Below are 23,388 nucleotides of genomic sequence, written 5' to 3'. Positions count from 1 at the left end.
TTCACTTTCGCGACAAGATAAACTACTTTTAACAGCAGCAAACACGACATCGCCAACTGTGTTTATCCTCTCAGATCACTGTCAGATTTTTCGCAAAAATTTCGGCTCAACTTATCTCCGGCTTTACCCAGCTCTCAGTGGCTATAACGATTTGAGCATCAGTGCTTTCGATTAGCGCTTGGAGCTCTGGTACTTTCGCAACACAGCTACGACTATTTACAGCTGTTATGCCGATGGTTCCCGTATCTACGTTCTTCCAGTGTTCGGCCTACACCCTTTGAGAGTGAAGCCCTTTTTATGTTTTCCCGAGACCCTCTAGTCTCAAAACCGTCCAGTCCACGCCACACAGCCGCAGCTTTCCGCGTAGTCGCCTCCTGCGTGTAGTGGAGTCCTGACCTATTCAGCGGAACCCGAAATCCAACCACGCTATGGCGCAGGTCGAGGAATCTGCAGCCTACATGGTCGCAGAACCGTCTTAGCCTCTGATTCAGACCCTCCACTCGGCTCTGTACCACAGGTCTGCAATCGGTCCTGTCCACTATGCTGCAAATGGTCAGCTCTGCTTTTATCTCGCAAGCAAGACTGGTAGCCTTCACTACTTCTGTTAGCCGCTCGAAACCAGGGAGAATGTCTTCCGATCCAAAACGAGACACATCAATCGTACCGACGTGAGCCACCACCTGCAGCTGGCTGCACCCTGTGCCCTTCATGGCATCCGAAAGGACCCACTCCTCGTCTGGAATGACTCCACCCGCTACGCACACAGAGTGCACATTCCCCTTCTTGGCACCCATGTCCCTAAGGGGCTCCATAAGGCGCCTAACATTGGAACTATGCTCACAATGACAATTTTAAGGCCCTGATCCATCTCACTGCTGTTATGATAACGTCTAGAACTGTTACATTTATTGCGTCAAATAAAGATTTTTAATTATAATAAAGCAGCATATCTCACAAACTAGGCAACTGAGCAGTCTGGCGCTGGGAATATTCTGCAGTGAGGTAGGGTTAAACATACAATAGTAAAAAATGTAATAACTGGAGACATAATTGAGACATTTATTTTCAGTTTGCAGCTACAAGTATGATAACTCAAAAAGGTTTTTCATTCTTGCTTACGGCAATTGATACCGCCCGCGCATCCACGTAACTGTTTTCAATTCCACACCAGAAGGCGTTCTGTATGCTTTTTCTCTCGCAGAGTTAAATTTGTTACACTGGTACACCGTCGTTTACGGCGTGCGTATGCAATCCGACCAGCAGACGATGTTTTTACTTAGGTAACAATCAAGAAATGAGATAAGCGGTTTGGGAAATTGGGAGTTTGCTTTCGACGTCGGGACAGCACGCCAAGCATGCAGTTCCCTCTAGAAGCCCAGAAATTGCACCAGTCGATTTTTTTCAGTGGTGTTTCATCAAGAATCAAGTGTACCAGACACTAGTTCCTTATCTACCAGATGTGTGCCACCGCATTCGTGCTTCTATCGCAAATATTACGCCTACAGTGCTGTAAAACACTTGTAAAGGAATGGGATACAGATCAGATTAATGGTATGCACTTCGAGGTGTATTAGGTGTGCGAAAAATATTTCCAGTTACCATACTCGTAGAAATATACCGTCAATAAATATCTCAATTACCTCTCAATTTATTACATTTCATATATAAAAGCCATAAGCCATGTCCTGACTGACTGAAAAATCAGCCAAAGCCGCCAAGGACAAATGGTTCAAATGGCTCTGAGCACTATGGGACTTAACAGCTGAGGTCATCAGTCCCCTATAACTTAGAACTACTTAAACCTAACCAACCGAAGGAGATCACACACATCCATGCCCGAGACAGGATTCTAACCTGCGACCGTAGAGGTCGCGCGGTTCCAGACTGAAGGGCCTAGAACCGCTCGGCCACACCGGCCGGCCGCCAAGGACAGAAACCTGAAATTTGTAGATGGTGTTCCTCTTATACCGTAGGCGTCGTTCAAGCAGGGATTTTTCGAAACAACGCCCATAATGGGGTGAAATGTGTGTGAAAAGGTTTTTTAAAAATATGTCGCTATTAACTTTTTATAGGGCAAAACTTCCTTTTTGAAAATAGTGTTGAAATATTATTTATTAGGTTACTTATAATACCCAGTTACATAAAAATTATTTAAGATTTGAAAAATCTTATGGTACTAAGTATTATAAATTTTTATGCTCGGCAAAATATTGACCATATTGGATTCTGTGGAAGTACTATTTTTGTGGTAGATAATGCAACTACGTGATGGAAATGGGGTCTTTTTTACAAAATAGCAGTAAACGCAAGAAACTTAAGCTTTCTTTGTTGTTAGCTTTTGTTATTTTATGTATGTGCATAAAAATACATATAAAATACACACACATACAAACAGAAATCAGAAACCAGATTTGTTCTGTTACTTAGTTCTGCTAGTGGAAGGGTTCAGACTACGTTTAGGTTTGCTTCGTGTGCTGCAAAATTAACTCCTTACTCCACTTGCTGTAGTCATATGCGCAGTCACATTCCTGTATTGCATCCCTTGGAATCCTGTAACTCATTTCCGAAATTTTTGCCTACTAATTTTTGAACTGGGTGTTGGTCCTATTTTCAGTTGTGAACAGATATTTAAAATTAGCTCATTGCCACAAAATTTCTAATTTAGATGTGACGGGTGTTTAGTATTCACAGTACGTAAGATAATCCCCTTATAAAGTACTTATGTATTTAACGTTGCTGCATCATTGAAGTAATAGGAAATTTCCATCCATCCACGCCTAGGGGGGAGAGCAAATACACAGGAAATCTATGACCCAATGGTAGTAAAAACACTCGAATGTTAGATTGATATGGGTTCATACACTGTTTAGAAAACTTCAGCTGATATGGAGCAACTAAGGGCATATTATAAATCTCAGAATCTGATTCTCAATCATAAATGTACTCTGGTACTTCCTCACTGTGTGACTGAACTTCATCAAAACTCAGTTGTGAATGATGCCTATGGCAGTGGCTGGTGCCTACTACATCCTCCTCATCTGTGTTTCCTCCATACTTGAAATTGGAGCCGATGTCGTCAGACACATCTCCCAAGAGGAGCTGTTCTGTCTCAGAAGTCCTCAGGAGTGATTTACCCCAGGGAGTCAGGATCTAAATTGTAAACACAAATATTTATATTGCGACATTGCAATTGTAGCAGAAATGTGTAAGAATGAGATACGGAAACAAGAATGTAGAACATTTACTGAGTGCGAGTACTATGATTCTGAAAGTATTTGCTAAAAATCTCAAGTAAATACTGATGTACCATAATAACACAAAATAACTTGTGCAGATATATTTGCTTCAAAAACGGTACGATTGTAGAAAATTCGTATTATGTATGTATTTTTGCCGAGACGAGACAAAAAGAAAAATAATTTTACAGGAATCTGCACCGCACACAGTGCAACCGGAGGCAGATTATCGTTAGCGTATCTGTATTACACTATAGAATCGTAATAAAACGATTTAATTTTCTAAATATGAAGACTCATCAGCAAAATCTGGTGACTTTGCAGCAGGAGTCCAAGGTTTTTCTCAGTCACGGCTTTCGCGTTATTGTGGGGATATTTCCATAGAAACTTTCATCCCCTGACACATATTTCTTTATATCCAACTAACCTTGCATTGAAAACTGAGACTACTCTGTGGTTATTTTATCGACCACAAAGTACAACGAATGCTACGATGTGTTGGCAAAACAATGTGACCTCATTCTTGGTGCGTTGTTAGCGACAGATCTTTCCAATACAGTAGCTGAATGCGACAGAGCCGTTTACAGGCATCATATTACGGAGATTTTGACCCCTCAGCATATTTGGAAAATTTAAGACCTATGGAGATGAAATAGTGGGTGAATTTTTTCAATAAATCATTATTAAAGAACTACTAAAATATTTTTAAAGTTACATCTATGAAAATTGGCATTTGACTTCTTGAATAGAAATAAAAAAGTAATTGTTCCAGTGCGTTTTGAAATTCAACCGCTAAGGGGATGCAATAAAGGATGAAACTTTTTACGAAAATATTTTGTGTATTAAAATAAAATTTAAGCTTAATTCATGAAAATTAGTATTTTACTTCTTGGCTGGATATAAAGAAATGTGTGTTAGGGGATGAAAGTGTCTATGGAAACATGAACGCAAAAGGCATGACACAAAAATCTTGGATTCCTGCTATCAAAATCACTTTTTAGTCATATATACATTCAGAAAAGACAATGTTTCTATGGCCTTAATTAGTGTGAAAAGTTTAGATGTTGTAAAATATGAACAGCAAAAAAGTTCAATTAAAGAAAAGCAAAAAAACAGTCTACGCGAGCGATGCAGAGGACGCCAAGCTAGTATTATTATATGTTTCTCCCGAACACTCTGTATGTAACAGAATGAACTCCTTTTCTAAAATATTCGGTAGCGCTGTAGCAGCCGCCCATCGTCTTCTCCACGATCAATTCGAAATCTGCACACCATTTTTTTAGAACGTTCTGACCGGCTTATCCGCAAATACTGCCTGAAATGCTCCACTCGCGATTGCTTTGGAAGTGTTTACGCTTAACATCTTGTTTGCATAAACTCTCTCCTTCCAATACACTCCCATCGAAAAACAAAAAAGGGAAGGGGCAGGTGGACGGTATTAAGGCGGGCGAATGCTGAGGTAAAACTTGCTACGAAACAATGGGATACCAAAAGCAGGAAGGAAGATAGTTTTTTGCCTCCTGTGAGAAATACACACTTCTACAAGCAGTAATTCGACAGTGGCAGGATCGTGACACAGCGAGATTGCTGTTTATTGTGCTGAAATATTGCTGGTCGCTTTTACTGGAATCCGACGACGCGAGTATAGTCCACCTCCATATTTGAGTGGTCAGTGAAGCTGACTGCCATGCGGTGGACTTGGATTCAGTTCTTGTTACTGAGAGATGGGAAGACTGGAATAGGACCGACTGAGCCTAATGGTGTCAACCGAAGAGCTACGTGAATGAGAAGTAGTGGTACCCGGGCTACTTAAACCTACCACGAGGCTATAGTTGCACTGACGGTGTTCCGAGTGCTGCAGTGGGTGTTGTATACATAGCAGGACGCTAAAAAAAATTTAAAGAAATAAAATAAAATAAAGCTCCACTTTCTGCCACTAGGTGAAAGTATGACGATGTAAGAAGTCAGAATATGCTCGCGTGCAGGGAAGGGAGAGGAAGAAACCAAATACATGTTAACGGTGGTTCTGGCCCGTTTATTAGAATATGGTCACAAGTTGTAACATGTCTCAGTCGATCCAACGGTGATTTTTGTTTGGTAAAGTTATAAGATGTGTTCAATACGGACTCCCGACTCACCAACATGCTGCATCCGCAATACAGCACGATCGTCAGTTGCTCGCAGAATATCACGTGTAATCAGAGCGATATGTCGTTGTATCCTATCCTTCAGATCAGGAAGACTCGAAATAACTCCCTAATAGCCACGGTCTTTCAGATATCAAAAATGTCTCTGAGCACTATGCGACTTAACTTCTGAGGTCATCAGTCCCCTAGACCTTAGAACTACTTAAATCTAACTAACCTAAGGACATCACACACATCCATGCCCGAGGAAGGATTCGAACCTGCGACCGTAGCGGTCGCGCGGTTCCAGACTGTAGCGCCTAGAACCGCTCGGCGACCCCGGCCGGAATCAAAAGCGCAACTTCCGTTTCTACGTCACATATACAAAAATACAGCCTGCCTGATACTGTGTGTCACATGCACATTCTGAAATTATTAAAGCAGAGATAAACATTTACGTCTTAACCAAGTCGTGGCTCTTACAAAAGTGGCGTGTTTGGCCTCTTCGTTTGCTATATTTTCTGAAAGGCGTTGCTGGGGTCAGTAATAAACTTTATGTTATTTCGTTAACAAAGGTACGCTATTAGAGTATAGTATATGTTGTATTCATATCCTGTACAGTAATCTGTACTCTCATCGACTATAAGGAAATGAAGTATTATATAGTAATACTTATACACTATAAGAAAAGAAAGCGACGCACCACTAAGGTATTAAGCGAATGGTACGGAAATTGATGGATGTGAAGTACATGCACAGAAAAAACAAACGATTACAATTTCAGAAAATTTGGATGGTTTATTGAAGAGAAAGAGCTTCACAAACTGAAGAAGACACCTCTGGCCCTTATGCAAGCAGTTATTAGTCTTGGCACTGATTGCAGAGTTGTTGGATATCCTCCAGAGGAGTATCATCCCACATCCTGTCTAATTGGCGCGTTAGATCGTCAAAATCCCGGTCTGATTCTCAACTGGAGAGATCCGGCAACCATGCTGGCCGAGATAGGGGTGACAAGCACAAAGACAAGGAGTAGGAACTATCGCCGTGTGGGCGGGCATTGTCCTTCTGATATGTACGCCATAGATCAACCAAACTGGTCGTAGAATATCGTCGACGTACCGCTGTGCTGTAAGAGTGCTGCGGATGACAACCAAAGCGGTCCTTGTGTGAAATGAAATGGCACCCCAGACCGTCAGTCATGGTTGTTGGGCCGTATGCCGAGTGACAGTATGGTTGGTACCCCACTGCTGTCCAGGGAGCCTCCAGTGACGTCTCCGCTGGTCAAAGGGGCCTGGAATCTCACTGAATGGAATACAACTGTCTTCAGCGAAGTCCCGCTTCGAACTGCGCCCCGATTTTTATTTATTTTTTATTTACACGTCAAGTTCCGTAGGGCTACATTGAGGAGCAAACCTCCACGGTCATGGGACGTGTCAGTACATGAAATTATAACAAGTAATGACAAATAAAAATAAAATATTTACGAACCCGAAAAAAGTCAATCCATAAGTTTAAGTAAACGCAATCAACAATACAACGAGAATGAGCTGAATTTTTCAAGGAACTCCTCGACAGAGTAGAAGGAGTGACCCATTTGGAAACTCTTCAGTTTCGATTTGAAAGCGCGTGGACTACTGCTAAGATTTCTGAATTCGAGAGGTAGCTTATTGAAAATGGACGCAGCACTATACTGCACACTTTTCTGCACAAGAGTTAAGGAAGTCCGATGCAAATGCAGGTTTGATTTCAGCGTATTGTTAACTGAGTGAAAGCTGCTTATTCTTGGGAATAAGCTAATATTGTTAACAAGAAATGACAGTAAGGAATATATACATTTAGAGGCCAATGTCAAAATACCCAGACTCGTGAAACGGGGTCGACAAGAGGTTCGTGAACTCACACCACTTATTGCCCCAACCGCCCGTTTCTGAGCCAAAAATATCCTTTTAGAATGGGAAGATTTGCCCCAAAATATTATACCATACGACGTAACCAAATGTAAATAAGCAAAGTAGACTAATTTTCGCGTCGAACGATCACTCACTTCACGTATCGTTCGAATAGTAAAAATGGCAGCATTAAGTCTTTGGATAAGATCCTGAACGTGGGCTTTCCACGACAGCTTACTATCTATCTGAACACCTAGAAATCTGAACTGTTCAGTTTCACTAATAATAAGCCCATTCTGTGAAATTAAAACGACAGGTTTTGTTGAATTGTGTGTTATAAACTGCAAAAACTGAGTCTTACTCTGATTTAGCGTTAGTTTATTTTCTACAAGTCATGAACTTAGGTCATTTTATTTTTATTTATTTTATTTATTTACATATCAAGTTCCGTAGGACCAAATTGAGGAGAAAATCTCCAAGGTCATGGAACGTGTCAGTACATGAACTTACAACATAAAAGTAATAACAGATAAAAATAAATGTTCATGAACCTGAAAGAAAATCAGTCCATAAGTTTAAGCAAACGCTATCAGCATTACAATGAGAATCAGCTTAATTTTTCAAGGAATTCCTCGACAGAGTAGAAGGAGTGACCCATGAGGAAACTCTTCAGTTTCGATTTGAAAGCGCGTGGATTACTGCTAAGATTTTTGAATTCGAGTGGCAGCATATTGAAAATGGATGCAGCAGTATACTGCACACCATTTTGCACAAGAGTTAAGGAAGTCCGATCGAAATGGAGGTTTGATTTCTGCCGAGTATTAACCGAGTGAAAGCTGCTTATTGTTGGGAATAAACTAATATTGGTAACAAGAAACGACAATAAGGAATATACATATTGAGAGGCCAATGTCAAAATACCCAGACTCGTGAACAGAGGTCGACAAGAGGTTCTTAAACTCGCACCACTTACTGCCCGAACCGCCCGTTTCTGAGCCAAAAATATCCTTCTAGAATGGGAAGAGTTACCCCAAAACATAATACCATACGACATAAGTGAATGAAAATAAGCAAAGTAGACTAATTTACGTGTCGAAATGTCACTCACTTTCGATACCGTTCGAATAGTGAAAATGGCAGTATTAAGTCTTTGAACAAGATCCTGAACGTGGGCTTTCCACGACAGCTTACGATCTATCTGAACACCTAGGAATTTGAACTGTTCAGTTTCACTGATCATATGCCCGTTCTGTGAGATTAAAACGTCGGGTTTTGTTGAGTTGTGTGTTAGAAACTGTAAAAACTGAGTCTTACTGTGATTTAATGTTAGTTTATTTTCTACAAGCCATGAACTGGGGTCATGAACTGCACTACTTGAAAGCGAGTCAATGTTGCACACAACATCCTTTACTACCAAGCTAGTGTCATCAGCAAACAGAAATATTTTAGAGTTACCCATTATACTAGAGGGCATATCATTTATATAAATAAGGAACAAGAGCGGCCCCAACACTGATCCCTGGGGCACCCCCTACTTGACAGTACCCCACTCAGATCCCACATCACAGCTGTTATCAACATTGTGAATAATGACCTTTTGCTGCCTGTTGCTAAAGTAAGAGGTGAACCAATTGTGAGCTACTCCCCTTATTCTGTAATGATCCAACTTCTGGAGCAATATTGTGAGATCAACACGGTCAAATGCCTTTGTTAAATCAAAAAATACGCCAAGCGTTCGAAACTTTTTGTTTAGCCCATCCAGTACCTCACAGATAAAATAGAATATAGCATTTTCAGTTGTCAAACGACTTCTAAAGCCGAACTGTACATTTGATAGCAAATCGTATGACATAAAAGGATCAATTAACCTTACATACACAGCCTTTTCGATAGCTTTTGCAAACACTGATGGCATAGAAATAGGTCTAAAATTATCTACATTATCCCTTTCTCCATTTATATAAAGCGGCTTTACTACTGAGTACTTTAATCACTTAGGAAACTGACCATTCCTAAAGGAAAAATTACAAATATGGCTAAATACAGGGCTAACATGTGCAGCACAGTACTTTAATATTCTACTAGACACTCCATCATAACCATGAGAGTCCTTAGTCTTCAGTGATTTAATTATTGACTCAATCTCCCTCTTGTCTGTATCACAGAGGAGTATTTCAGACGTCAATCTCGGAAAGGCATTTGCTAAGAAATTTATATGATTTCCTGTAGAAACTAAATTTTTATTTAATTCACCAGCAATGCTCAGAAAATGGTTGTTAAATACTGTACATATATCTGATTTATCAGTAACAGAAATATTATTACTGTGAACTGACTTTATATCATCAACCTTGTGCTGCTGACCATACACTTCCTTCACAACTGACCATATGGCTTTAATTTTATCCTGTGAATTAGCTATTCTATTTGCATACCACATACTTTTTGCCTTGCTAATAACATTTTTAAGCACCTTACAATACTGTTTGTAATGGGCCGCCGTAGCTTGATTGTGACTACCTCTAACATTTTGATATAATTCCCGCTTTGTTCTACATGATATCCTTATCCCACTAGTCAGCCAACCGGGCTGTCCATTACTGCTAGTACCCCGTTTAGAATGTTCTAATGGAAAGCAACTCTCAAAGAGCATGAGAAATGTGTTATGGAAAGCATTGTATTTATCATCTATATTATCGGCACTATAAATATCTTGCCACTCTTGTTCCTTGACAAGTTTTGAAAAACTCTCTATTGCTGTTGGATTAACTTTCCTACGTAGTTTGTAATTAAATACGACGTTGGTCTGAGTACAAAAACCTTTTAATGTTAAAATTTGTGCATCATGGTCTGAAAGGCCATTGACCCTTTTACTAACAGAATGCCCATCTATTAATGAAGAATGAATAAAAATATTGTCTATGACTGTGCTACTATTCCCCTGCACCCTAGTTGGAAAAAACACAGTTTGTATCAGATCATATGAATTTAGGAGATCTACCAACATCCTTTTCCTTGCACAATCATGTACAAAATTAATATTGAAGTCACCACGTATAACTACTTTCTGGTAATTCCTACAAAGTGAATCAAGAACCCTCTCTAGCTTAAGCAAAAATGCTCTGAAGTCGGAGTTAGGGGACCTATAAACAACAGCAATTAGAAGTTTAGTTTCACTAAATTCAACTAATGCTGCATAACTTCCAAATATCTGTTCAGTGCAGTGTCGTGATACGTCTATGTACTCAAATGAAATACTGTTTTTTACGTACAGAGCCACTCCCCCACCCTGCAAGGAACTCCTTGAGAAACAGCCAGCTAATCTGTAGCCTGGTAAAGGAAGCCTCTGAATTATCAAATTATTTAAGTGGTGCTCTGATATACCAATAATTTCAGAGTTAACATCTATTAGCAGTTCCCTAACTTTATCTCTAATACCTCTTATATTTTGATGAAATATGCTAATTCCTTCTCTACTTGGAAACATTACATCCTCTGGAGGTGAGCCCCTAGTTCGAGGCACTTCCTTTAAGCAGGTATACCTATCAGCTGACTTCAGTCTAAAAAAGGTGCAGCTCTAACACCAACTACTACAGGAATTTTTCCATGAGTGATACCACTACCACCACCATCACCACCCACTACACTGTCACCTATAAGCTTAGACAACCTCCCCTTCCCATACCTATTGAGGTGCAGGCCATGCCTAGTGAAACACCATCTACTGATAGACCCAACTGGCATCACTGAGATGTGATCCATGCCCTCCGCCATCCGTGCCCTCCCCAGCCCCACATTAACGCGCCTAACAGCCGCATTAAGGTGAGGCCGATCATGACGCTGAAACAGTTGCACGAAATGCACATTAGTGCCACCAGTTTGAGTAGCTATCTTAACCAAGTCACCACTGACATCATATTCCCCGTCCCTATCGAGATTGTTCCCTGCTCCACCCACTATCACTACCTGATCCGCTTTCGTAAAATTCTTACATAACTCCCCTATGCTTTCAGTCACCTGAGCCAATCCTGCACTAGGCTTCACAATGCTGGTGACCTGGTACTCACTCCCCAACACTTCCTGCAACTGCTGGCCCACACCTCTACCGTGGGAACTACCTGGCAGCAGAACCTTCTTTCTGCTAGACTTTGCAACTAACCTAGACCTCCTAATTGCTGAGGACTACTGCAAGTTACCTACATCTACGGCTACACGAGGCTCCTCTCCACACAACTCTGACAGTTGGTGGTATCTATTGCATGTATGCAAAGTAAAACTGTCTGAATACCTCCTCTTCCTAGCTACCTTCTTGCCAACTGCCAGTTCCCATTCCCCACCACCCTTCACCCTCCTCAACCTATCTAGTTCCTCCTTTGCGCATTGTAATTGCACCTGAAGGGCACAGATCTTGCGCTCCTGCTCCACTATTAACTTGTTTCTATTACAGATTCTACATTCCCAGGAGAGGATCTCCCTAAAATGACCACTGGCTTCCCCACTGCACTCCCCCCCAATGAAAATACTTTGAACAAATCCCACATCGTAATCCACTACTCACAAACCTACGACAGAGCCCACACTTTTCACTCATGGTGAAAATTTTACAGGTACTCAAAAAAAAAAAACTATATGTCTACGTTTCCAAAGTTAGTTACACCAGTAGAACTATTTAAGAACTAACAATAATGGTCTCGAAATTCTCTGCCTACGAAGAAAGCAGCTACTTGTATTAATACTACTACAACACAGCCGATACCAATACCAGCAAAACTTCACAAAATTATTAGCTAAAACTAAAAAATTAAAACGACCACTGTAACACTAAGCGAAGTTAAAACACTAAATGAAAATTTTACTGAAATATTTCACTAGAAAGAATAATAAACGTCAGTTGAAAACTAAAGCACGAAATTTACTAACGACTTCAACACACTGAAAACTATAAAACACAGTGAGCGAACGATTACAGAAGCTTATTAAGTCGATATTTCGCCACAAACGGCACGCAACGCCGCTGAAACCTATCAAATTTAATAACTGTGTTACAGAGCACAAATAAGTTTGTCAGTACTTAGCTTATATCCGCTACAGCTGCAGTACACACTGCAAAATGTAAACACATTACTGAGGCACTACACTATTTGCATCCGAGCAAATGTTGCACACAACACCCCTTACTACCTAGCTAGTGTCATCAGCAAACAGAAATATTTTAGAGTTACCCATAATACTATAGGGCATATCATTTATATACATAAGGAACAGGAGTGGCCCCAACACTGATCCCTGGGGCACCCCCCCCACTTGACTGTACCCCACTCAGAGCCTACATCACAACCATTCTTAATCATCTGAATAATGCACTTTTGCTGCCTGTTGCTAAAGTAAGAGGTGAAGCAATTGTGAGCTACTCCCCTTATTTCGCAATGGAGCAATATTTTGTGATCAACACAATCAAACGCCTTAGTTAAATCAAAAGATATGCCTAGCGTTCAAAACCTTTTGCTTAACCCATCCAGTAGTTAAACGACTTGTAAAGTCTAACTGTACATTTGATAGCAAATTATGTGATATAAAATGATCAATTACCCTTACATACACAGCCTTTTCAATAACTTTAGCCAACGCTGATGGCATAGAAATAGATCTAAAATTGTCTACATTATCCCTCTCTCCCTTTTTATAAAGCGGCTTTATTACTACCTTAATTATGACCTGCGAAGCGGTGGGACACCAACCTGATGTCGCCTTCAGTAGGGTTCGACAACCAGGAGTGATGGTCTGGGGGCCATTTCATATTTTCAGAGTATTGCGAGTACATATGTGCCTACCAACTGGCGTTACGAGTGCAGTGCATGATAAAATGGTGACAAAGCAAGAATACACTTTCTGTGTGTTGAAACATGCGATATCTTTATCTGTTACAACAGTGGAGCTTGCATTCAGGAGGAATCATGGAAGAACAATCATGTAAACGGAGCATTGTGCGTTGGCATCCATCCATGATTTGGGGACAATGATTGTCTGTGTAAAAAGAAAAGTATCCATCAACAAAATGTGCCAGTTGCAACTGCGGAGAGGGTGAGGGAAAGTTTCGTACGCAGTCCAAAAATTGAACGGTCCGCCCAAGCCACGAACTTGCAATACCGCAGCGAACTGTGTGGAACATTTTGCGACGTCAGCTAAAACAGTACCGTCTGCAGCTCGTGCAGCAATGAAAACCGGAAGAGTATGCTCGGCGCCTTCCAATTTGCATCACAATGCAGGAAGCACCTGAGGACGAAGATTTCGCCTCCAAACTTTCAGCGACGAAGCAACCTTCCATTTTTCTGTAAATGTTGACCATCGCAATATGAGAGTGTTGGGCATTGAAAATCCTCCTGAAATGGTTGCACATGAACGACATTCGCCGAAGGTTAACGTTTCCGTTGCAATGTTGCAGTCGAAGCTATATGGGCCGTTTTTCTTTTGTTAGAAGACTGTGACGGATACTTCTTACTTTGATATAACGCAGTAGTTATTGTTTCCACAACTAAATACTGATCCCGAGAATTTCGTCTTCCCACAAGACGGAGCATAGACATTGGAGCATTAACGTCCATCGCCACCTAAACGACGAACTTCTGCGTCGCTGGATTGGGCGAAGTGGTGAAGATGAAGTGGCTCTATTCCTTCGCCCTCCCCCCTCCTCCTCCCCCTCCATGGCGGCTGACCTAACGCCTTGCGACTTTTTCCTTTGGGTGGTAAGTTAAGCACGGTGTTTACGACGATGGAACAGCTGAGAGAGCGCATCAGTATTGCTGTGTTGACCCTTGACATTATGTTGCCACAGGGGTTATGGATCGCACTTGACTATCCCTTGGATGTATGTCATGTGACCAGAAGAGCACTCATAGAACAATTGAAGAATACAAAATCTAGGCTTGGTAAATCATATTTAGTCATCAGTCGTATTCGTACACGTAATACTTTAGAAAATATAGAACTTTGAAAACGAATGTATAATTTACAGTCACCCTGCACATGGTGATGCTCGTGACTGTTTCACATGAGATAACTTTGGACTCGTTAAAGATACACTTATTTGTAAACAATTTCCAATTAGGTGGATAGAGACCAGGGGCTCAGGAGACCAACTCGTTCTGCAAATTTATCACTGGGATATGGTTTTCATTTTGTACATCGAACTATGGCAGTTCTTTACACCAGAAACTGGGTGAAAGAAAATGGATGACATAACTGTTCTGTAGAAGAGCTGGGGGACCACCACATCAATGGGAACTCCCCACTTTATTCCTTTAACCACTTCATCACACTCCTGTCTGCATCTACGTCTACGTGATTACTCTGCTGTTCACAATACAGTGCCTGGCAGAGGGTTCAATGAACCCCCTTCAAGCTGTCTCTCTACCGCTCCACTCTCGAACGGCACGCGGGAAAAACGAGCACTTAAATTTTTTCTGTGCGAGCAATGATTTCTCTTATTTTATCGTGATGATCATTTCTCCCTATGTAGATGGGTTCCAACAGAAAGTTTTCGCAATCGGAGGAGAAAACTGGTGATTGAAATTTCATGAGAAGATCCCGTCGCAACGAAAAACGCCTTAGTTTTAATGATTGCCACTCCAATTCACGTATCATGTCTGCGGCAATATCTCCCCTACTTCACGATAATACAAAACGAGCTGCCCTTCTTTGTACTTTTTCGCTGTCATCCGTCAGTCCCACCGGACGCGGATCCCACACCGCATAACAATATTCCAGAACAGGGCGGACAAGCATGGTGTAAGCAGTGTTAGTAGACCTGTTGCACCTTCTAAGTGTTCTGCCAACGGATCGCAGTCTTTGGTTGGCTCTACGCACAACATTATCTATCTTATCGTTCCAATTTAGGATTTTTAAAATTGTAATCCATAAGTATTTAGTTGAATTGACAGCCCTCAGATTTGTGTGACTTATCGCGTAATCGAAATTTAGCGAATTTCTTTTAGTACTCATCTGAATAACTTCACACATTTCTTTATTCAGAGTCAATTGCCACTTTTCGCACCATACAGATATCTTAGCCGGCCGCGGTGGGCGAGCGGTTCTAGGCGCTACAGTCTGGAACCGCGCGACCGCTACGGTCGCAGGTTTGAATCCTGCCTCGGGCATGGATGTGTGTGATGTCCTTAGATTAATTAGGTTTAAGTAGTTCTACGTTCTAGGGGACTGATGACCTCAGAAGTTAAGTCGCATAGTGCTCAGAGCCATTTGAACCATTTGAACAGGTAACTTATCTAAATAAGCTTGCAATTCGTTTTGGTCATCTGATGACCTTACAGGATGGTAAATGAAACCTTCATTTGCAAACAATCTAAGACGGCTACTGAGATTGTCTCCTATGTCGTTAATATACACTCCTGGAAATTGAAATAAGAACACCGTGAATTCATTGTCCAAGGAAGGGGAAACTTTATTGACACATTCCTGGGGTCAGATACATCACATGATCACACTGACAGAACCACAGGCACATAGACACAGGCAACAGAGCATGCACAATGTCGGCACTAGTACAGTGTATATCCACCTTTCGCAGCAATGCAGGCTGCTATTCTCCCATGGAGACGATCGTAGAGATGCTGGATGTAGTCCTGTGGAACGGCTTGCCATGCCATTTCCACCTGGCGCCTCAGTTGGACCAGCGTTCGTGCTGGACGTGCAGACCGCGTGAGACGACGCTTCATCCAGTCCCAAACATGCTCAATGGGGGACAGATCCGGAGATCTTGCTGGCCAGGGTAGTTGACGTACACCTTCTAGAGCACGTTGGGTGGCACGCATGCCCACTATACGCCCTCGCTCAAAGTCCGTCAACTGCACATACGGTTCACGTCCACGCTGTCGCGGCATGCTACCAGTGTTAAAGACTGCGATGGAGCTCCGTATGCCACGGCAAACTGGCTGACACTGACGGTGGCGGTGCACAAATGCTGCGCAGCTAGCGCCATTCGACGGCCAACACCGCGGTTCCTGGTGTGTCCGCTGTGCCGTGCGTGTGATCATTGCTTGTACAGCCCTCTCGCAGTGTCCGGAGCAAGTATGGTGGGTCTGACACACCGGTGTCAATGTGTTCTTTTTTCCATTTCCAGGAGTGTAAATCAGGGACAATAGAGGTCCTATAACACTTCCCTGGGGAACGCCGGATAATATTTCTGTTTTACTCGATAACTTTCCGTCTATTGCTACGAACTGTGACCTTTCTGACAGGAAGTCACGAATCCAGTCACACAACTGAGGCGATATTCCATAGGCACGCATTTTGATTAGAAGACGCTTGTGAAGAACTGTGCCGAAAGCCTTCTGGAAATCTAAAAATATGGAATCAATTTGACATCCCCTGTCGATAGCACTTATTACTTCATGAGTATAAAGAGCTAGTTGTGTTTCGTAAGAACTATATTTTCTGAATCCGTGCTATGTGTCAATAAGTCGTTTTCTTCGAGGTACTTCATAACGTTCGAATACAGTATATGTTCCAAAACCCTACTGCAAATCGACGTTAGTGATATGGGCCTGTAATTCAACGGATTATTCCTACTTCCCTTTTTGGGTATTGGTCTGACTTAAGCAATTTACCAGTCTTTAAGTATGGATCTTTCTGTGAGCGAGCGGTTATATTTAATTGCTAAATATGGAGCTATTTTATCAGCATACTCTGAAAGGAACCTGACTGGTATACAATCTGGACCGGAGGCCTTGCTTTTATTAAGTGATTTAAGCTACTTTACGACACCGAGGATATCTATTTCTATCTTTCTCATCCTGGCAGTTGTTCTTGATTGGAATTCAGTAATATTTACTTCGTTTTGTTTGGTGAAGGAGTTTTGGCAAATCTTGTTTAATAACTCTGCTTTAGTGGCACTGTCATCAGTGACTTCACCGTTGCTATCGCGCAGTGAAGTTGTTGATTGAGTCTTGCCACTGATGTGCTTCATGTATGGCCAGAATCTCTTTGGCCCTTTGTGCCTGATTTCTAGACAGAGTTTCGTTGTGGAAATTATTGAAAGCATCTCGCATTGAAGTACGCGCTATATTTCTAACTTCTGTAAAACTTTGCCAGTCTTGGGGATTTTGCGTTCTTTTAAATTTGGCACGGTTTTTCTCTGCTTCTGCAACAGCGATCTGACCTGTTTTGTGTACCATGGGGGATTAGTACCATCACTTATTAATTTATGTGGTTTATGTCTCTCTATTGCTGTCGATTCTATCTCTTTGAAGTCATTCCACAACTTTCTACGCTTTCATGATCAGATCGGAAGGAGTGCAGACTGTCTCTTAAAACAGTGTCCCTGTGACATAGCGCATTACCTTGAAAAATGCCACTGCCATAGGGAAACATGATCCCCATGAAGGAGTGTACGTGGTCTGCAACCAGTGTACGATACTCCTTGGCCATCATGGTGCCTTGTACTAACTCAACTTGGCCCATGGATGGCCACGTGAATGTTCCCTAGAGAATAATGGAGCCGCCGTGAGCTTGTCTCTGTCCCGCAGTACAACTGTCAAGGAACTGTTGCCCTGGAAGACGACGGATTCGCGCCCTCCCATCGACATAATGAAGAAGGCATCGGGATTCGCCAGACCGTGCAACGCTGTGCTACTGTGTCAACGTCCAGTGCCCATAGTCACGTGCCCATTTCAGTCGTAGTTACCGATGTCGTGGTATTAACATTGATACATGCATGGGTCGTCGGCTGCGGAGGCACAATGTTCGGTGCACTGTGTTCAGACACACTTGTACTTTGCCCAGCCTTAAACTCTGATGATAGTTACGCCACAGTTCGCCGCCTGTTCTGTTTTACCAGTGTGCCCAGCCGACGACGTACACTATATGTAATGAGAGGGGGGGGGGGGGGGGGCACACAATCCCACCACGTCTCGATGTGGTTCCACCGTCGTTTCGCCACTTGTTGAAGACACTCACTACAGCACTCCTCCTAACAAGTCGTGCAGTTTCCGAAATGTTCATGCTGAGTCTCTGGGACATCACACACTGCCCTCGATCGAACTCAGATAGATCAAGCGCCCTTCCCATTTACAAAAAATAAATGGTTCAAATGGCTCTAAGCACCATGGTAATTAACAAAAAAATGGCTCTGAGCACTATGGGACTTAATATCGGAGGTCATCAGACCCCTAGAAATTAGAACCCAACTAACCTAAGGACATCACACACATCCATGCCCGAGGCAGGATTCGAACCTGCGACCGTAGTAGTCGCGCGGTTCCAGACTGAAACACCCAGAACCGCTCGGCCACCGCGGCGGCCATGGGACTTAACATCTGAGGTTATCAGTCCCCTAGACAGAACTACTTAAACCTGAAACTTTCTGACAGATTAAAACTGTGTACCGGACCGAGACTCGAACTCGGGACCTTTGCCTTTCGCGGGCAAGTGCTCTACCGACTGAGCTACCCAAGCACGACTCACGCCCCGTCCTCACAGCTTTACTTCTGCCAGTACCTCGTCTCCTACCTTCCAAACTTTACAGAAGCTCTCCTGCGAACCTTGCAGAACTAGGACTTCTGGAAGAAAGGATATTGCGGAGACATGGCTTAGCCACAGCCTGGGGGATGTTTCCAGAATGAGATTTTCACTCTGCAGTGGAGTGTGCGCTGATATGAAACTTTCTGGCAGATCAAAACTGTGTGCCGAACCGAGACTCGAACTCGGGACATTTGCCTTTCGCGGGCAAGTGCTCTATCAACTGAGCTACCCAAGCACGACTCACGCTTCTGTAAAGTTTGGAAGGTAAGAGACGAGGTACTGGCAGAAGTAAAGCTGTGAGGACGGGGCACACTCCGTTGCAGAGTGAAAATCTCATTCTGGATACTTAAACGTAACTAACCTAAGGACATCACACGCATCCATGCCCGAGGCAGGATTCGAACCTGCGACCGTAGCAACAGCGCGGTTCCAGACTGAAGCGCCTAGAACCGCTAGGCCACTGAGACCGGCTTCCCATTTACACACGGACAACATGCTCATTGAAATTACGTACACTATGCGTGTGTCTGACCAGCAGTCATTCCTCGCCAGGTGACTCTGCTATCGCCTGGACGAGTTTATATCCACAGTGTTCATAATGGTTTGGCTGATCAGTGTGTACTGTAGCAGTTCTTTGAATGTTTGGTCCAAGTTGCATCGAGCAGTGGTACTCGGAAATGCCACATGATGCGAAAGTTGCTTGCGTCAAGTTTTGCATAGATGTAGATGTCTGGAAACGAGTACGTTGGATCACTGAAGGAGTTGCGGCTGTGGCCGTGCTTGTTGCAGAGGAGATCCTGAAGAGCAGCGGCGCGATGTGGTTCAGCCCGGATGGCCGCTACCTGCTGTACGCCACGTTCAACGACACGCGAGTGGGAGAGCTGCGCTACCCCTGGTACGGCACCGCCCAGAAGGACCGACCCCAGTACCCACAGCTGCGCACTCTGCGGTACCCCAAGGTAAGCCCTCCGACCCAGCACTGTACATCAGATCTCGTGAAAGATCCCTAATAGCTCGTCGCGCTACTGCCAGATTTCAGCTGCGAGGTGCTGACGGCTGCAGGCAAAAACAATAGCCGTCTACAGAGCTGTGACAACTTTCTGGCGTGCCACAGAAACATTTAGAAATTCGTGTTACGATGTCAGTTCCGGTAGGCCCGCGAAGCTGATTCACCCAGCCCACTGCAACTGTCATAAATTTCTTAAAAGACATCATAGTCGCCGTTGACTGTATAAAATATTTATTGTTACTATTGCAATTTCGACCTTATGGCCATTTTCAAGTAACACTTCAAATTCATCTAAACACAAAAACACAAAAGTGAAGCACAGGATGTATATACATAATTAAGCAAACATTTCATTAAGAAAGTAGCTCAATTATAAAAATTGGAGATAAATCTACATTACTTACATTCTGTCAGAATATAAAACTATCTGACATGAGTACATGTCGTCGTCAAAATGCAGCCTTTTGACTGTGAGCATCCCACAAGATCCGCTGAGTACGACACTTATTACATCGTAATATGTTGTTAAATATATACTGAACTGTCGATGTTACCATCGTTCTAATAATCTATCACACATACAAGTTCAGGTACACTGACAACATGTGAAGCTAAATCAGTTGGCGCGAAAATACATTTACTAAAGATACTGCCTGTGCAGATAGCAATGATAGTGCACACCAAGGATACAACTTATAAGCTTTATATCGTAAAGTCTTTTAATCTGTCGACATCATACAGCTTACTAAATAGTGCTATGATTGTAATGGGCAGTAGGATAGGATGGGGATATTTATTTATAACATAATAGAGGATAATACATGTGTAATCTGTTAATAAGCTCTCACATTGACTTAAGTGCTCGTAAATGAGATGAAGACAGAGCTCTGATACATAATACTTTGTATGCGTATAAATTTTACGAATATAAATGGCGTAAAACGCTCGCCAGCAATTCAATTCACTGTGCAGCACCACAAATTCTGACGAAACATCACAATGCCTCTGCACAATGCTCTATTATAGCAAACAGGACTAAGTAAATATGTATACTGTTCCATCGAAATTGTTTAAAATGTTTTCGGTAAGTGTCTAAAATAACTGTACAATTCAAAAAAATGGCTCTGAGCACTATGCGACTTAACTTCTGAGGTCATCAGTCACCTAGAACTTAGAACTAATTAAACCAAACTAACCTAAGGGCATCACACACATCCATGCCCGAGGCAGGATTCGAACCTGCGACCGTAGCGGTCACGCGGTTCCAGACTGAAGCGCCTTTAACCGCACGGCCACACTGGCCGGCTAACTGTACAGTTCTATGAATTATTTTTGAAGTAGACTGATACAATAAACCACAGGTTCAGATATAATGAAATGTCGGGGCTACATTTCATTTATAAAACAAACAAAAATAAAATACATTGGAGTATGCTTTTCTTCCCTCGTTATAGTCCATAAACTTTTCTTTACTGTGAAATACACCAGATTACTGCCAAAATTTGTTACTTACGATTTAAGACAAAACACATAAAAATTGATCTTAAAATACATAAAATAAGTGGATACATTGCAAGTGGTAGCGGATATGAAATTGCACAGTTACTAATATAATTTTAAAGCATCTACGTATTTAAAAAAAAAAAAAAAAAAAAAAAAAAAACACCTCGTTTACACGCTTGTCTATACAAAATGTCAGGGTGGTAAACTCCCATCAGATGTCAAGGTATTGCGCCTGTAAGCCATTTTACAATCTATCATTTGTACATAAAACGGACTGGAAATTATCTAAAAATCTTTTATTTTTTAAATCAATCTGATCATTGAGTAGGTCATTGGGACAATTTTTTATACAGTTGTAAATCTCTGTTTCTTCTAGAATATTCATGGTTCTACTTTTAGGCACAGTATGCAGTATTTTAAGGGATGAATCTATGTTGTTGACCATATGTTTATTCTCAATTAAGTATTTGCTAAAGGTAGAGGTATAAATGGACAAATGAAACCATACACGACGTGGCATGGACTCAACTAATGTCTGAAATAGTGATGGAGGGAACTGATACCATGAATCCTGCAGGGTTGTCCTAATTCCGTAATAGTACGAGGGGGTGGAGATCTCTTCTGAACAGCACTTTGCAAGGCATGCCAGATATGCCCAATAATGTTTTGTCTCGGCAATTTGGTGGCCAGTGGAAGTGTTTAAACTGAGAAGAGTGTTCCTGCAGTCACTGTGTAGCAATTCTGGACGTGTGGGATGTCGCATTGTCCTGCTGGAACTGTCCAGGTCCGTCGATATGCACAATGGACATGAATGGATGCAGGTTATCAGACAGGTTGCTTACGTACGTGTCATCTGTTATAGTCGTATCTTGACATATCAGCGGCCCCATATCACTCCCACTGCACACGCCCCACACCATTGCAGAGCTTCTACCAGCTTCAACAGTCACCTGATGATGAAGAGGGTCCATGGATTCATGAGGTTGTCTCCATACCCGTACACGTCCATCCGCTCGATACTCGTCCGACCAGGCAACATGTTTCCAATCAACAGTCCAATGTCGGTGTTGACGGGCCCAGGCGAGGCGTAAAGCTTTGTATCGTGCAGTCAGCAACGATACACGTGTGGACCATCGGTACCGAAAGCCCATATCGATGATGTTTCGTTGAATAGTTCGCACGGTGACACTTGAAATCTGCAGCAATTGGCAGAAGGGTTGCACTTCTGCCACGTTGAACGATTCTCTACAGTCGTCCTTGGTCCTCTTCTAGCAGTATCTCTCTCCAGGCGGACATTCAACGTTTTACCGGATTCCTGATATTCACACTCCTGAAATGGTCGTACGGGAAAACCCTCACTTCATCGCTACCTCGGAGATTCTGTGTCCCATAGCTCGTCCGCCGACTGTAACACCGCATTCAAACTCACTTTATAACCTGCCATTGTAGCAGCAGTAACCGATCTAACAACTGCGCCAGACACTTGTCTTACATAGGCGTTACCGACCGCAGCGCCGTATTTTGCTGATTACATACGTGTGTATTTGAATACTTGAATACTCATGCCTAAACCAGTTTCTCGGCGCTTCAGTATATATATATATATATATATATATATATATATATATATATATATATATATATATATATATATATACACTCAACCGATGTCGGCAGGTTGAATATTTTCGTTGTAATGATGCGACCACAGCTCAGCATAGTCACAGCGATGTAGCATGGCACCGCCTACCCTATGGCCAGTGCACAGATTTGGACTTCATCCGAGCAACCGTATGCAACCGCTACACACATTGAGCCAAAGAGTCGTTCGAACTGTGATCTGACAAGTCCCAAACCATTTGCGACTGGACTCTGGTTGTTCTCTCTGACTCAAATTGCTCACGTGCACTTGAACACGTCCGAGAATTTTCATCAGAGTGCAACTCAGCCTTTGTTAATACAGGCAGACTGATGTGTATTGTAGCACGAGACCTGACTTAGGTTCAGTGTCAGTTTTGTTTGAGTTTGCGGATCCAGCGAGTCTAATGTCATGATGCTAGCTGCAGTTGTTGCTACGGCACGTGATCAAGTGC

General features: G+C 42.4%; 1 protein-coding gene across 1 annotated transcript in view; it reads left to right on the top strand.

Annotated features, from left to right (window-relative positions):
* The window catches only part of LOC124620114 (inactive dipeptidyl peptidase 10-like), a 1,175,439-nt gene that overhangs the window by 983,698 nt on the left and 168,353 nt on the right, over positions 1-23,388 (top strand). The window contains exon 7 of the mRNA XM_047146784.1: positions 19,573-19,742. Coding sequence (XP_047002740.1) covers positions 19,573-19,742 — 170 coding nt within the window. The remainder of the gene's footprint in view (positions 1-19,572; positions 19,743-23,388) is intronic.

This window comes from Schistocerca americana, chromosome 6 (assembly GCF_021461395.2).
Source record: "Schistocerca americana isolate TAMUIC-IGC-003095 chromosome 6, iqSchAmer2.1, whole genome shotgun sequence".
Classification (NCBI taxonomy): domain Eukaryota; kingdom Metazoa; phylum Arthropoda; class Insecta; order Orthoptera; family Acrididae; genus Schistocerca; species Schistocerca americana.
This window is presented reverse-complemented; position numbering and strand designations above follow the sequence as displayed.